Source organism: Abrus precatorius, unplaced genomic scaffold, assembly GCF_003935025.1.
Source record: "Abrus precatorius isolate BTA unplaced genomic scaffold, Abrus_2018 Scaffold9, whole genome shotgun sequence".
Classification (NCBI taxonomy): domain Eukaryota; kingdom Viridiplantae; phylum Streptophyta; class Magnoliopsida; order Fabales; family Fabaceae; genus Abrus; species Abrus precatorius.
Genome location: NW_020874439.1, coordinates 19,116,559 through 19,131,771, shown reverse-complemented (window position 1 = coordinate 19,131,771; position 15,213 = coordinate 19,116,559). Strand labels below are relative to the sequence as shown.

Sequence of the window (15,213 nt, the reverse complement as noted above, 5' to 3'; positions counted from 1 at the left end):
GAAAAGGTAAGGAAGCATTGATAAATAAAGTTAATCTGGTTTCTATAATATGCCTATGTTTTCTCTCATGATTGCCATTTTATTCATATGTTTATGGATAGGAAGACCTATGTTTAATTCCATGTTCTTTTAGATACTAGGTAAATTTAATGTATTTTTTTGCATTATTTGACCAAGATGCTTTAAGTTTTATGTTTAATTAAAGTTCAGCAGAAGTTTTAAACTGTAAAAAAGCATCAAAAGCTTGAGAATTGGCATTTAAAATATCAATCCAGGAATATCTAAAATAAGTGTTAGAATCGTAAAGCCACTTTGTGGCATAGGAAAAAGTCAAAGAAAGAAAAAAGAAAAATTAATAAATAAAAGAATGCTTCTCATTCAATAGGAGAAGAAATCTCCAAAGTTATGGGACATCACAAACGAAAGTTTAGGTGATGCATATAAATACATGTCTGTGCCTAGAACTTATGTCATCCCATTTTGATAGCGTATTCATATTTTCTAGAGAGAAAAATACAGAGAGAGATAATAACAATAATAATAATAATAATAATAATAATAATAATAATAATAATAATAATGTTTCTCCTATGAGGTTCTCTTAATGTTGTTTTCTCCTATTATTAAGATAGAGTGTTATTAGTCTCTCCTTGTAATTAGAGAGAAATTGTATTTTTCTTCTACATAGGAAAAGTTTAGTTCCAATATTTTTCAACTCTATTTTAGTTGCAAAGTATTTATGATATATACTTTGGTACCTAACAGTGGTATCAGAACCGAAAGTTGTTGGCTCACGTTACAAATATTATTTACCATTGTGCACATTGATCTAGTTATAAAAAAAATGACAGCAAAATTTGAGATTGAGAAGTTTAATGGGAATAGTTTCTCATTCTGAAAATTGAAGATAAAAGCAATTTTGAGAAAGAAAAATTACTTAGTAGCAATTGAAGGAAGACCCACAAATATAACAGATGATAAGTAAAAAGAGATTGATGATAATGCAATGGCTAATCTGCATTTAGCAATGGCTGATTTTGTCTTATCGAGTATTGTAGATAAGAAAAGTGCAAAAGAAATTTGGGATGATGCTTTCATTAAATTGTATGAGGTCAAATCCTTTCACAATAGAATTTTCTTGAAAATGAGACTTTATACTCTTCGAATGAGTGGAGCATCATTGGTGACCGATCATATCAATAATCTAAACACGTTATTTTCTTAACTCACGACATCAAATTTTAAAATAGTGGAAAATGAACATGCAGAGCTTCTCCTACAAAGTCTACCAGATTCATATGATCAACTAGTCATTAATATTACAAATAATAATATTGCTGACTCTCTATCCTTTGATAATGTGGTCAACGCCATTCTTGAAGAAGAATCTAGGCATAAAAGTAAAGAAGATAGAACAGAGAGTTTAAAGTAAGCAGAAACTTTAGCAGTGACGAGAAAAAGATCAATGGAGCGTGGTTCTAGTAGGAGTCAAAATCGTGATAGATCAAAATCTCAGAAGAGGAAGAATGTCAAGTGCTACCATTGTGGTATGAAAGGATACATAAAGAAAGATTGTTGGTATAATAAGAAGGATATAGAAAAGAGCTCTGAAACAACATCTCAAGGTTGTGTTGCGAGTTCCTCTAATGATAGAGAAATATTATATAGTGAAGCAACAATTGGTTCTAAAGGCGAGAAATAACTTAGTGATGTTTGGATCATGAATTCTAGTGCAACATGGCACATGACTCCTCGTTAAGATTGGTTTTGTACCTACAAGCCTATCTCGAAAGGATTGGTGTTCATGGGAAATGATAATGCCTTGGAGATTGTTGGAGTTGGTACTGTTAAATTAAAAGTGTATAATAGTACTATTTACACAATTCAAGGGGTACGACATGTGAAGGGTTTAAAGAAGAATTTATTGTCTAATGGACAATTGGATGATCTCAGATGCAATATTCAGACTGAAGGAGGGATTTGAAAGGTTGTTAAAGGCAATCAAGTAGTGATAAAGGCAAAGAAGATCACACTTAATCTATACATGCTTCTAGTAGATACGTTGCAGGAGGCGGATGCATCAGTTGTAGCTACTAGTTAAGAAGAAACAACGATGTGGTATAAAAAACTATGTCATATGTCAAAAAGAGGCTTGAAGGTCCTTACAGAACATAATCTTTTACCCGAGTTAAAGTCAATAAGTTTACCTTTCTGTGAGCATTGTGTGATAAGTAAGCAACACAGGTTAACATTTGGTAAATCGATTGATAGAATTAATCAGATATTAGATCTGATTCATTCTGATGTGTGGGAGTCACTGGAAATGTCTCTAGAAGAGGCAAAATATTTTGTCTTTCATTGATGATTATTCTAGAAGACTATGAGTGTACTTGATAAAAAAGAAATCAGATGTGTTTCCAGTATTCAAAGAATTCAAAGCACAAGTGGAACTTGAAATTAGAAATAAAATTAAGTGTTTGAGGACAAACAATGGAGGAGAATATATAAATGGTGAGTTTTTGGTATTTTACTGGAAAGAGGGTATCAAGAGGAAATTCTCGATTCCTTATATACCTCAGCAACATGGTGTAGCAGAGCGGGTAAATAGAACTCTCCTAAAAAGGACAAGAGCTATGTTGAGAACAGCAGGTTTGGCCAAGTCTTTTTGGGCAGAAGCAGTGAAAACTGCCTGTTATGTGATTAATCGATCACCATTAACTGCGATTAGTTTCAAGACACCAATGGAGATGTGGAAAGGAAAATTAGCAGGTTACTCTTCTCTACACGTGTTTGGATGTCCTATGTACTTGTTGTACATTTCTCAAGAAAGAACAAAATTGGATCTAAAATTCACGAAGTGTATATTCTTGGGGTATGCTGATAGTGTCAAAGGGTATCTCCTGTGAAATCCCACTACTTGCAAGGTTGTTATCAGCAAGGATGTGATATTTGTAGATAATGAACTGCAAAAGGAACAAGAAAGTAATGGTACTAACAAGAAGACTACTATTATTCAAATAGATGAAGAATCTAGAAAGAATGATTCTTCTGAAGCTGAACTTGAGCACGAGGAACAAGAACCATATGAGGCAGATGATATAAATATTCAACGGAGTACATGACAGACACACGTACCATCTCAATTCTCAGACTATGTGACGGTAAACCGTCTACCTTTCAAGAGGCCATGAATAGTTTAGATGGTTCTCTGTGGATGGTAGCAATGCATGAAGAAATGGAGGCCTTACATAGAAATGAGACATGGGAACTTGTTACACTCCTACTTGGTTAGAAAGCCATTGGCAACAAATGGGTCTACAAGATCAAACGAGATGCAATGATTAAGTGGAACAATATCGTGTAAGATTGGTGGTTAAAGGATATACTCAGAAAGAAGGTATTGATTTCGATGAGATATTCTTTCTAGTTGTTAGACTTACCACTATTAAAGTAGTCTTAGCTATGTGTGTTGCATTCAATTTACATCTTGAACAGTTAGATGTAAATATCACTTTTTTTCATGGAGAACTTGAAGAAGAAATACATATGCTCCAATTAGAAGGATTTGCAAAAAAAGGAAAAGAAAAATTGGTTTGTAAGTTGACCAAATCTCTGTACAGCTTGAAGCAGGCCCTAAGATATTGGTACAAGAGATTTGATTCCTTCATTATTTGTCTCAAATACAATAGATTGAGTTTAGACCATTGTACGTATTACAAGAGGTTTGGTGATAATGATTTCATCATTTTGTTGTTGTATGTGGATGACATGTTGGTAGTAGGCCCCAACAAAGATCGAGTCCAAGAATTGAAGGCACAATTGGCTAGGGAGTTTGATATGAAGGACTTGGGGACCAATAAACAAGATTTTAGGGATGTAATTCATCGAGACACGAAAGATAAGAAGATTTGGCTTTCTTAAAAGAATTATCTATAGAAAGTATTGCGACGCTTTAACATACATGACTGTAAGCCAATATCTACCCCACTTCCTATCAATTATAAATTATCTTCAAGTATGTGTCCTAGCGATGAAGTGGAGAGAATGAAAATGTCTTGAATACCGTATGCATCAGCAGTGGGAAGCCTTATACAATAATTTGTACTAGACCAGATATTGCACAAGCAGTTGAGAACGTTAGTTGTTTTATGGAAAATCCTGACAGGAGCATTGGAATGTTGTTAAAAGGATCTTGAGATACATTAAAGGAACCTTGGGTGTTGTGTTATGTTTTGGAGGATCAGAGTTTATTGTTAGAGGATATGTTAATTCAGACTTTGAAGGTCATCTTGATAAAAGAAAGTCTACTACAGGCTATGTGTTCATACTTGCATAAGGAGCAGTAAGTTAGTTATTAAAGTTACAAAATGTTGTAGCTCTGTCTACTACATAAGCTGAATACATGGCAGCTACACAAGCATGCAAGGAAGCAATTTAGATTTAAAGGTTAATGGAAGAACTTGGGTACAAGCAACAGAAGATTCCTGTTTATTGTGATAGTCAGAGTGCCTTGCATATTGCAAGGAATCCAACCTTTCATTATAAGACGAAACACATAGGTGTTCAATATCATTTTGTTTGAGAAGTAGTAAAAGAAGGAAACGTGAATATGCAGAAGATCCATACTAAAGAGAACCTAACAGATGTCATGACGAAGCCTATCAACACTGACAAGTTTACTTGGTATCGATCCTTGTATGGCCTATTAAAGTTATAAGCAACATGCAACTGTCAAGAAAAGGAAGATTTGTAATCTTGCCAAAAGTGATTTTAAGTGGAAGATTGTTAGAATCATAAAGTCACTCTGTGGCATAGGAAAAAGTCAAAGAAAAAAAAAAGAAAAATAAAATAAAATAAAAGAATGTTTCCTATTTAATAGGAGAAGAAATCTCCAAAGTTATGGAACATCACAAACTAAAGTTTAGGTGATGCATATAAATACATGCCTACGTCTAGAACTCATATCATCTCATTTTGATAACGTATTCGTATTTTCTAGAGAGAAAAATACAAAGAGATAATAATAATAATAATAATAAGATTTCTCCTGTGAAGTTCTTCTAGTGTTATTTTCTTTTATTATTAAGAGAGAGTGTTATTGGTCTCTCTTTGTACACAATTTGTATTCCTAAAAACCAACTTACATATTTACTAACCAAAAAATTGGATTGTGCTTTTTTTCAATTTATTATTAGAAAGTTGTGAGTAGATGATATCTACTCACCGACTTGAGAAGAAGTATTGCAATATTTATAGATTAACCTGAATAGAATATTTTTAATATGTAATTAAATATTATAATTAAAAGTAATATTATCCATCTAATTTTATATTTATTATATAATTGTACAATAATCTTTTAATTTTTGAAATTATATATATATATATATATATATATATATATATATGAATAAGATCTTGTTATATCGGTGTAAGTTTAAAAATTTTTACACTCAATTTGAGTGTTTTATTTAACTTAAATATAACATGTTATACTTTATTATTTTATTGGCCGTTAGATTTAAATTAAATGAAAGGCTCAGATTGAATATAAGAATATTTATACTTAAATTAGTGTAAGAAAATCCTTCTCTCTCTCTATATATATATAAACAAGATCTTCTTACACTAGTATAAGTTTTAAAAAAATTTATACTTAATTTAAGTTTTTTTTTTAACTTACATATAACATATTATAATTTATTATTTCACTTTCTGTTAAATATAAATTAAATAAAAAAATTAGATTGAGTATAAAAAAATTTTAATTTATATTAATATGAAAAGATTATATATATATATATATATATATATATATATATATATATATATATATATATATATATAGTCACTTCCTTTGATATTTATAATCAACCGGTCAACAATGGAAATAACTATGGAATATTTACACTGGACTTGAATTTTCGCAATTGAAAATGATGATAAACGACAAGCACGTCAATCCTTTCATAGTGCTTTGGGGAGACTGTAAACATATTCCTTGGAAAATACTCGTAGGTGGGTCAGCTTTCAAAAGATGATAGGTTTTGGAAGACTTTCATTGATCAAAAGTCAATAATAAAAGACAAGTATTTAACTATAATTATCCACTAGCTAGCACAGTTTTTACCATTGACTTGACTTTTCCACTTAACAGTTGAACCATATGAATGACCATTATATCATATTATTTTTGTTTTTTTTATTTTTCACGAGGAAGATAATATATAAATTTAAAAAATATAATTGTAATCTTATTCACAATAAATTATTTTAAATTTTTGCTTATTTTTTTAATTTTTTTCTCTCATGTATAATAAAATGCAAAATATTTAAAAATCAATTATTATATTTTTTAATTAAGGATCGTAGATTAACATTCTTTATTTATTAATTTAATCTTTATACAAATTGTATTTTTATTCCTTAAATAAAAATATATTTTAAAATAGTTTTCTAACGTTAACTTTCATGTAATGTTCATTATCTTTTATCTATATATTCATGCACATAATAGTCTTTTTGTTATAGTCCTCCATATAACATAATTTTCTATGCAATATTGTTTGGATAAGAAGTTATATATGATAAATTTTATAAAAAATTTAAAATTATAATGATCAAAATAAAGGTATATGTTACATAAAGAGATATCAGTTAAAAAACTTATGTATAGAAGTTAAATTAAAATTCAACTTTGAAAAATGTTTAAAAATATTATGATAATTTGAAATAGATTATAAAGGGTGATTTACTAATTTAAATAGCGTAATTCAACATTAATATTATTATAACAATTCTGTATGAAAAGATGATATTTAAGAGTTAGGTAAAAATTATTTTAGTATTACATATTTTTTATTTTTAAAAATCATTTAAAAATTTGTTTAATGATAAATCTTATACTCTGTACCATAGATACTTTTAATGTTTTTCCTAATTAAAATTAAAACCTTATCTTAAAATTAGTACCCATCTTTAATATCAAAACTTTATTACATTAGTTGTTCAGATAACATTTGGGGCTTATTTGATTTCTGAAAAGTTTTCGTTTTTATTTTATATTTTTACTTTTAATTAAAAAATTGTCAACTTATTTTTATTCTATTTTTTTTAAGATATATACATTAACAATAAAAACATAAAAAAATATTTTTAATATTTTTTGCAAAATTTTGGAATAAAATAATAAAATAAAAACGATTTCTGAAATCAAATAATTTTTTTAATTTTAACAAGAAAACGACACAAAAAAATATCTGAATTTTTTTTTTACATACATAATTAATTTCAATTAATTTAGTTAAGTGAATAAATTATATTTTAAGTAAAAGTCTATTTTGATATTACAAGTCACCTCATTAATCATCCATGACAAAAGACATTAAGATATAATATTTTAAGAAAAATATTATTAAAAAAATTGTGTTTTAGAAAGCATTTTTATAATGTGTTTACTTAAAAAAATTAAAAGATATGCAATATATATATATATATATATAATTTAAATATATGTTAATATGTTATTTAAATTTTAATATATATTTATATTTTTAAAAATATTTTTATTGAAATAAAATAATATAATAATATAGTTATTAATTTTATTTTTATATAAATTTAATATATTTGTTTAGAACTTTAAATTATTAATCTCACCTTCTCTATAAAATTAATTGATATAAACAGAAATTTGATATCGATGACTCTTGTGTGTATATATATATATATATATATATATATATATATATATAGCGCGAATGTTGAAAGTAAGGTCTGGATCCACTGCAACAATAGTCCTACCATGTGGCTCACCATGACTTTTTCCGATTAATTTTTAAGAAAATGTGTCAAATAATTATGGAAGCGTTTATATTTGTAAAAAAATTAAATAATAGATATGGTAGGTTTTATTATATAAAAAAATAAAAAATACTAAAATAGGGTATCTTAAAAAAAAATTCAAAAATTATCACCGGTTATTAAAATGTTTTATTATTTTTTTAAAAATATTATCATTAAATTTGATAACTTTTTGTTGATTTATCGGTACGTACTAGTGAAAATTTCTGAATTTATATATTTATAATTTTTAAAAAATATTCTTAATATATATTTTTTAAATTCACATATAAAAAATTTTAATAGGATATGACAGGTAATATAATATAATAATAAAGAAAAAAATATATAGACGATGTTAAATAAATGTTGATACTACTTGAATATTTATGAATCATAATTGTTATTAATGAATGCTAATGAAAAGTGTCTAACTTAAAGTTATTTAATGTATATGATTAAATGCTTTTATTATTGAAAATATATATTACTTTTTTTGTTTTACTTTTATCCAAAATAACTTATTTTTTATTTAAAAGCTGTTACTTATATTTAGTTAACCAATTCTTTAAAAATATTAGATTCAAGGTATCAAGAGCAATCCACTTATAAATAAGAGGGATTCAACTATACAATGAAAGACAATCAGAAATGGAATCATATTGGGTTTGGACGAGTGTTGCTACTTTGCTTACGTGCTATATTTTTGTAAACATTTTTCTAAGGAGGTTGAATGGGTGGTACTATGATCTGAAACTAAGAAAGAAACAACACCCATTACCTCTTGGTGATATGGGATGGCCTATAATTGGCAATTTATTGTCTTTCATCAAAGATTTCTCATCCGGTCACCCTGATTTATTTATCAAAAACCTTGTTACCAAGTTAGTTTTATTTTCCATATCCCATGCTTTATTTTTCCATTATTTCATGATCATGTATAAAATATAGTTGTTAATTAGTCTCACCATGTATATTTATGTTTCAGATATGGACGAACTGGTATCTATAAGACTCATTTACTTGGGATGCCAACAATCATTGTGTGTGTACCTGATTTGTGCAAGCGCGTATTGACAGATGACATGAACTTTAAGTTTGGTTATCCAAAAGCAACCTTAAAATTGGCACCATCTAAAACCTTATATGATGTCTCTACAGCAGAACACAGGCGTTTAAGACGCTTAGTTACTGCTCCTATTGTGGGTCAAAACTCGTTAACGATGTACATAGAACGTATTGAGGAGATTGTGATTGATTCGTTAGAAGAAATGTCTAGCATGAAACACCCAGTTGAGATCTTGAAAGAAACGGAGAATGTTTCTCTTAAAGTCATCCTTCACATTTTCATGGGTTCTAAGAATGATTACTTGGTTAGCAGAATTGGAGATTTGTTCAGTGATATGCATAATGCCATATTCTCCCTCTTTCCCATCAATCTTCCTGGTTTTGCTTTCCACAAAGCACTCAAGGTCTTCTTCTCCAAGTCCTCATCTTTCTTCTCATTCCCTCAATTATTTTTATTATTCAAGATTAAATTTAAGTATTTAAAAATAATAATATTTGAGTGGTGATTTCACATTTACATGGCTTTACCATGGCATACTAGGCACGCAAGAAGTTGATGAAGATACTTGAGTCTATTGTGGAAGAACGGAGGTCAACGATGAAAAAGGATCAAAAGGGAGACAAAGAAGATCTCATTGATATTCTTTTACAAATCGATGGCGAGAATGGTGAGAAATTGGGGGATGAGGATATTATTGACTTATTGATAGGGTTATTATTTGGTGGTCGTCAAAGTACAGCATTTGGAATGATGTGGACATTGAAATATCTTGCACAGCATCCTCACCTCTTTCAAAAAGCCAAGGTAAGTGAAGCTCGCATCAAGCACAAGTACAATCAATTACTCATAAATTTATGGAAAGCATTCAACAATTTTGATGCGTATTTATTAGTGTAATTTTATTATTTATTATTAAAATTGTATACATATTTATTCTAAAATAAAATATGAGTGTATTGCTTGGCTACTTAAACTAGTATTGCGTAATTTATTTTACAATATATTTATCTTAGTTACAAACAATGTCTTTGGCAACATTATATTATATTCTAACGTTAATAAACACTTAAACAAATCTTTACACTTTTTTTTGGCATAATATATAGTTTTTAAACCTTGAAATTTTGAAAATTGTAGAATTGAAGTTTAAAACCCTGAAGAATAAAAATTATAGTAATCAATGGTTAATGTTTTTTTGTTTCGTGCTTGGAAAGAATGAAATAAAGACTCTAGTTCCATTAATATTTTTTGGTGTCGTCTTTTTCTCAGTAAAATTAATATATTATTTTTTAAAAAAATCTATTCTATTTTGAAATATCCTTAATATAAAATAAAATAAATATATTATAGAAAATAAAATTTTAACGTCAGTTTGATAACATACTTTAATTTGAACTGTTGAAATACAGTAAAAAGAAACAATGCTCCCTGTTTTGAAAATGATTTTTCACATAAATAGAGTGTACGTACTCACGTTAGACTAGAGCCATGTGTTTTACTACCAAATTATGGTTTTAAACGCTTTTAGTATTTTATGCAAAATATATAGAATGTCATATTAATGGAGATCTAAGTTGATATATTTCTTAATGCATTGTAGGATGAGCAGGAAGAAATCATGAAGACAAGACAACCATCGCAAAAGCATCTAAGTTTTAAGGAAATTAAGCAAATGAACTATACATCTCAGGTAAGCATAGCAGAAAATGACATATACTTCATTTGCAAGATATTGTTTGAGATGAGTTTTCAAGAGAAAGAAAGTGATGAAATATTTTTTTTATTTTTAATTAAAAAAATTATATATATTTATAACGATGAATGTATAATTAATTAATACTTTAAATTTATGCTAATATATTATTTTATATCTTTTATTTTAAAAAATATCAATTTAAAATATATTTTCCTAAACAATTCCTAAAAGATAGTATCAACAAGGTGAAAAACTATTTTTTTTTATATTTAACTGGGATTTTGAATGTCTTTTTAATTTTAAAAATATTTTCAAAATTTATATATATGAATGAGATTAAAGGTAAATGGAAATAAAAAAAATGTTATATTGTTTTGCATATTTTTTAATGATAGTTCTATTATGTTATAATGTAATTAATATTAAATATAAGATTGCTAATATTTATTATTTAAAAATTAAGAAAATTATAGGTATGAAAAAATTTTAAAAAATAAAAATTATTTTGAAAAAAAATGCATAATATTACCTATGATATTAATATTTTAATTTTCAAATAACAAACGCATAAAAAAGCCTTGGATCTTGTTATGATATGCAGGTAATCGATGAAATGTTACGCCATGCCAACCTTGCCTTTACAAGTTTTCGAGAGGCAACTGCTGATGTGAACATCAATGGTTGTTTATATTCGTCACAAAATTATAAATTCTTTATTTCTAGTTATCTTCAATTATTAAAGGAGAATAAAAGAATATATATGTCATGTAGCTATTCAAATATTTTAGGTTATATTGTACCAAAAGGATGGAGAGTGCTGGCTTGGGTAAGCGCTATTCATATGGATCCAGAATATTATTCAAATCCAGAAGAATTTAATCCATCTAGATGGGATGTAAGTTTAATTAATATAACCTATTCTTGGAAAATTTTAATTTTGGACCAACCATAAAGAACTTTTTGTCCCATTGATTAATTATTAATTATATGCACAGGATTACAATGCCAAAGCAGGAACATTTCTTCCTTTTGGAGCAGGAAGCAGAATTTGTCCAGGAAGTGATCTAGCCAAACTTGAAATTTCAATAATGTTACATTATTTTCTCCTTAATTACAAGTTAGCACTGTTTCTTTGTCACTTTCATTTTATCATTCTTTCATTACTTCTATGTACCTTAGAATATAGTCATTTGAGGAGATAGCTTTTATTATATATAGATATGAGACTATTCTTATTGCATATTTATTTTGAGGAATGATTTGTAATCGTTCTTTATTATATGTTTTATTACTAATTATTTTGTTTATTTTATAGGTTGGAGCTAGTAAATCCACACTGTCCTCTTGCTTGCTTGCCAACAATTAAGCCCGCAGACAATTGTTTGGCTAAGGTGACAAAGATCTCAAGTCCTTAGCTAGAAAAGCAAATTTAAGTTTTAAGCTACATGGCTTGCAAATTATAGCTAGCCTTGACTTCTTATGTCATTATAAGAGTTATAATTTCCTACTTTGCTATTTTTGTTGGCTTTTTGTGACTGTAAAAAATTTAGAAGAATTGCACCTAAGGATAAATTTATCCAATGAAGATAAGAGTGTTAATCATAGCTGTCATCATTAGCATATAGTCTAGATGCTCAAAATTCAAATTATTTCAATGTATATATGCTAAGCACATATATACATTTAGTATGTAACTTCAAATTAAGCACATGTATAGTTTTTACTTTTTTAAGGTAAGCAAAAAAACATTAAATGTGTTTTCTTATTTTGGCATTAAGTTTCATTTTGTAACATCTCTCCCGTGTATACAGTTTGATTCTTTATTCTCTGTTATTATATATTGGAATATGATTTATAATCCATTACCGTTTAGTTTCAACATTTCTTTCTATTAATCACGATCAAAATTGAAACTGACAAGCAACAAAATATGTAAAAATTTAAAGAGTCGTTATCAATTTTATTTATATAGAAAAATTTTAAAATCTGAAAAAAAAATACTAAGTAGAATAAAATTAAGAGTTCAATTTTGTATAAAATAAAAGAGTTCAATTTGTAACATCTCCAATTTCACAACTTTCAATTAAAATATTTTGTGAAATTTTTCTATGTATATGTATTGTGTTTAAGAATATTCCTTAATTTAGTTGTTAAATAAAGATTAAGAAAAGGGGTACAATTGATTCTAATATAAATTCTAGAAAGATTAAAGAAAAAAAAATTAAGAATTCCTCAGATGGAACCTTATGCAAAAAATTCATATTAAAATCATCAAAAATGCTCATGGGCAATACAATTGAATCAAAATCCAGTTGATCCAACCGAGTAATTATCTTTTCTCTCAAATTATTAAAAAAATGCCTTTTTTTGTGGGGTCAAACTTAATAAATAAATAAATTATTGTGTTTGATTGTGTTGTTTTGTTTTGCTTGTTCTAGCCAAATCATCAGCCCCATCCCCAGCACCAGCAGCAGCCATCACCATGCGAAACCAAAGGGTACACGTTCCCCTTTTTTCTAAGTTTAATTGGTTTTTGTGCTTTAATAAAACAACAAAATCAAGAAAAGAAGAGTGTGCTGAGATCTAAGGGAATGGAATTGGCCCTCTTTTCTCTGCAGAGTTTAAATCGGGCCAGTAATATATAATGCACGTTTGAGACTTTGTTTGTTGCTTTTCTAAAGATTTGTTTGAAAGTTTGGAGTAAGAGGAAAGGAAATAGTTGGAAGGGAGAATAAGAGAAAGGGAAGAGAGGGGGATGAAAGTTAAATCTCTCATTTGGACTTTAATATTAAAAAAAGGAGGATAATAGAAGATTTAATTATATAAATGATATTATTATATTTTACATTTTTGTTTTTAATTTTTATAAAAATAAAAAATAAAAAAATTTCTCTAAAAATTAATAATTTTAAAATTAATATTTTTATTTTTTATAAATTTTTTAAAAAAATTCTCACTCAAAAAATTGATATTTAAAAAAAATTAGAGTCCTAATAAAAAAGAGTATTCCTTCAGAAAATTCCTATAAAATTCTTTTTTTTCTAATTAATTAAATCTCAAATTAAAGATAATCTTTTTAACTCTTTCTTTTCTCTCCTAAACATAACTCTCTAACATTGCCTAAGCAAATAATTAAAAAAAAAAATTGATTGAAAATCAGAAACGTTTCTTTAGAAAAACAGTAGGTATTTTTATCTAAAATTTGATCAAGCATGGAAGATGCATCTACAATTTTACGGATCTTCTATAAATAATTTATGTCACAACTAAATAAATAAAAATATGAATGCGAAATGTAAATAAAAGTTATAGTGTTCTTTTGTGTCCTTTTATTTTATTTATCTTTCTTTTATTTTGATACAAATATCCGTTAGCTAGAAATGTTGATTTATTTTTCTTTAATTTCTATTTAAATTTTCTTTCAGAAATTATAAAAGAATTATTGATTTCAAAATTCTTGCAGCAATTCACAAACGTTAATTGTAAGATTATTCATTCTCAAGTGTTATGTATATCATAAGGACCTAGGTATATTTATGCTATTTTAGATCTTGTGAAATATGAGTTGGTCTTAAAAATAAAAATAAAAATATTTTTTTAAAATTATAAACATCCTCCATAACAGACAATCGTGTAATTTTATTCTAATCAAGAATATTTACAATATGGTGTGCTTAGTTCTTGTGAAGATTAATTTTATTTTACTGAAATTAGTTTTCTTTTTAACTTTTTAATAAATTTATCCTTAAAATAAAAGTAAAATTACAGCTTAATTCCATGTAGTCTCATACCTTTTAAATTTACTCTTTGTTTTTTTTTTTTTTCTATCAATAAACTCCCTCGTTTGAAGTAAAGTGATAAAAAAAAAAAAAAAAAAAATACTCCAAGGAGTTAAGTTACATGAAGCAAAATGTATATACAAGTTTAGTGACATTAAAAAAAGCACAGGAAGCACGTTGAAAAAGTATAAAATTACAAATATTTTCTTTATTCATTATTTAAGGTTTAAAGTTGTGAATGTTTTATATTTAGTTTTTTAATTTTTCATCTTTATAATTCTATATAATTAAACATTCTTTGTAATGAAGTTAAGATGGATTCTTATGATATAATACTTTTGAATCTTAGTTTAATTTTATGTAATTGATGATATTTGTGAATTAAATGTGTCTCTTTAGTTATTGTTGATACTATTGAATTCATACTTCAATGGTTAATTTTAGTTAATTAATTAGGAGACGATCAAACATTTAATAGATTAATGAATTTAAGAAGTAATTTGAGTTTAAAAATTATAAAGATCAATTTATTTTCTAACTTTTTAATTAGTTAATTGAAATAGTTGATTAAATTTAATAAGTATAATGTTTGGTATTATTTTTATTTATTTATTATTTTTTATAATCATTAAAATAATAAATAAATAAGAAATTTATCATTATCATATAATCATTAGGTAGAAATAATATTAAATTAAATAATTAATAATTATTATAATATCCTTAGATATAATTGAATTTTGAGATTTTTAAGTAATCGAAAAAACTTTCATTCATATTAAATCAATTTCTAAAAACAAAATTGTGTTGCACCAAAAAGAAGTGCA

General features: G+C 26.7%; 1 protein-coding gene across 2 annotated transcripts; it reads left to right on the top strand.

Moving 5' to 3' along the window:
• Positions 1-8,485: 8,485 nt before the first annotated feature.
• On the top strand, positions 8,486-12,433 carry LOC113851591 (beta-amyrin 11-oxidase-like). Of its 2 annotated transcripts, XM_027482108.1 has the most exons (8): positions 8,486-8,726; positions 8,831-9,314; positions 9,452-9,715; positions 10,512-10,601; positions 11,209-11,287; positions 11,396-11,502; positions 11,603-11,724; positions 11,923-12,433. In XM_027482108.1, exons 1-8 carry the CDS (start codon positions 8,494-8,496, stop codon positions 12,020-12,022), a joined length of 1,479 nt encoding a protein of 492 aa, XP_027337909.1. In that variant the 5' UTR covers positions 8,486-8,493; the 3' UTR covers positions 12,023-12,433. The 2 variants fall into 2 exon arrangements, with proteins under 2 accessions (XP_027337909.1, XP_027337908.1); XM_027482107.1 differs by having other exon boundaries at positions 8,492-8,726; positions 11,209-11,502; positions 11,923-12,186.
• The last annotated feature ends 2,780 nt before the right edge of the window (positions 12,434-15,213 follow it).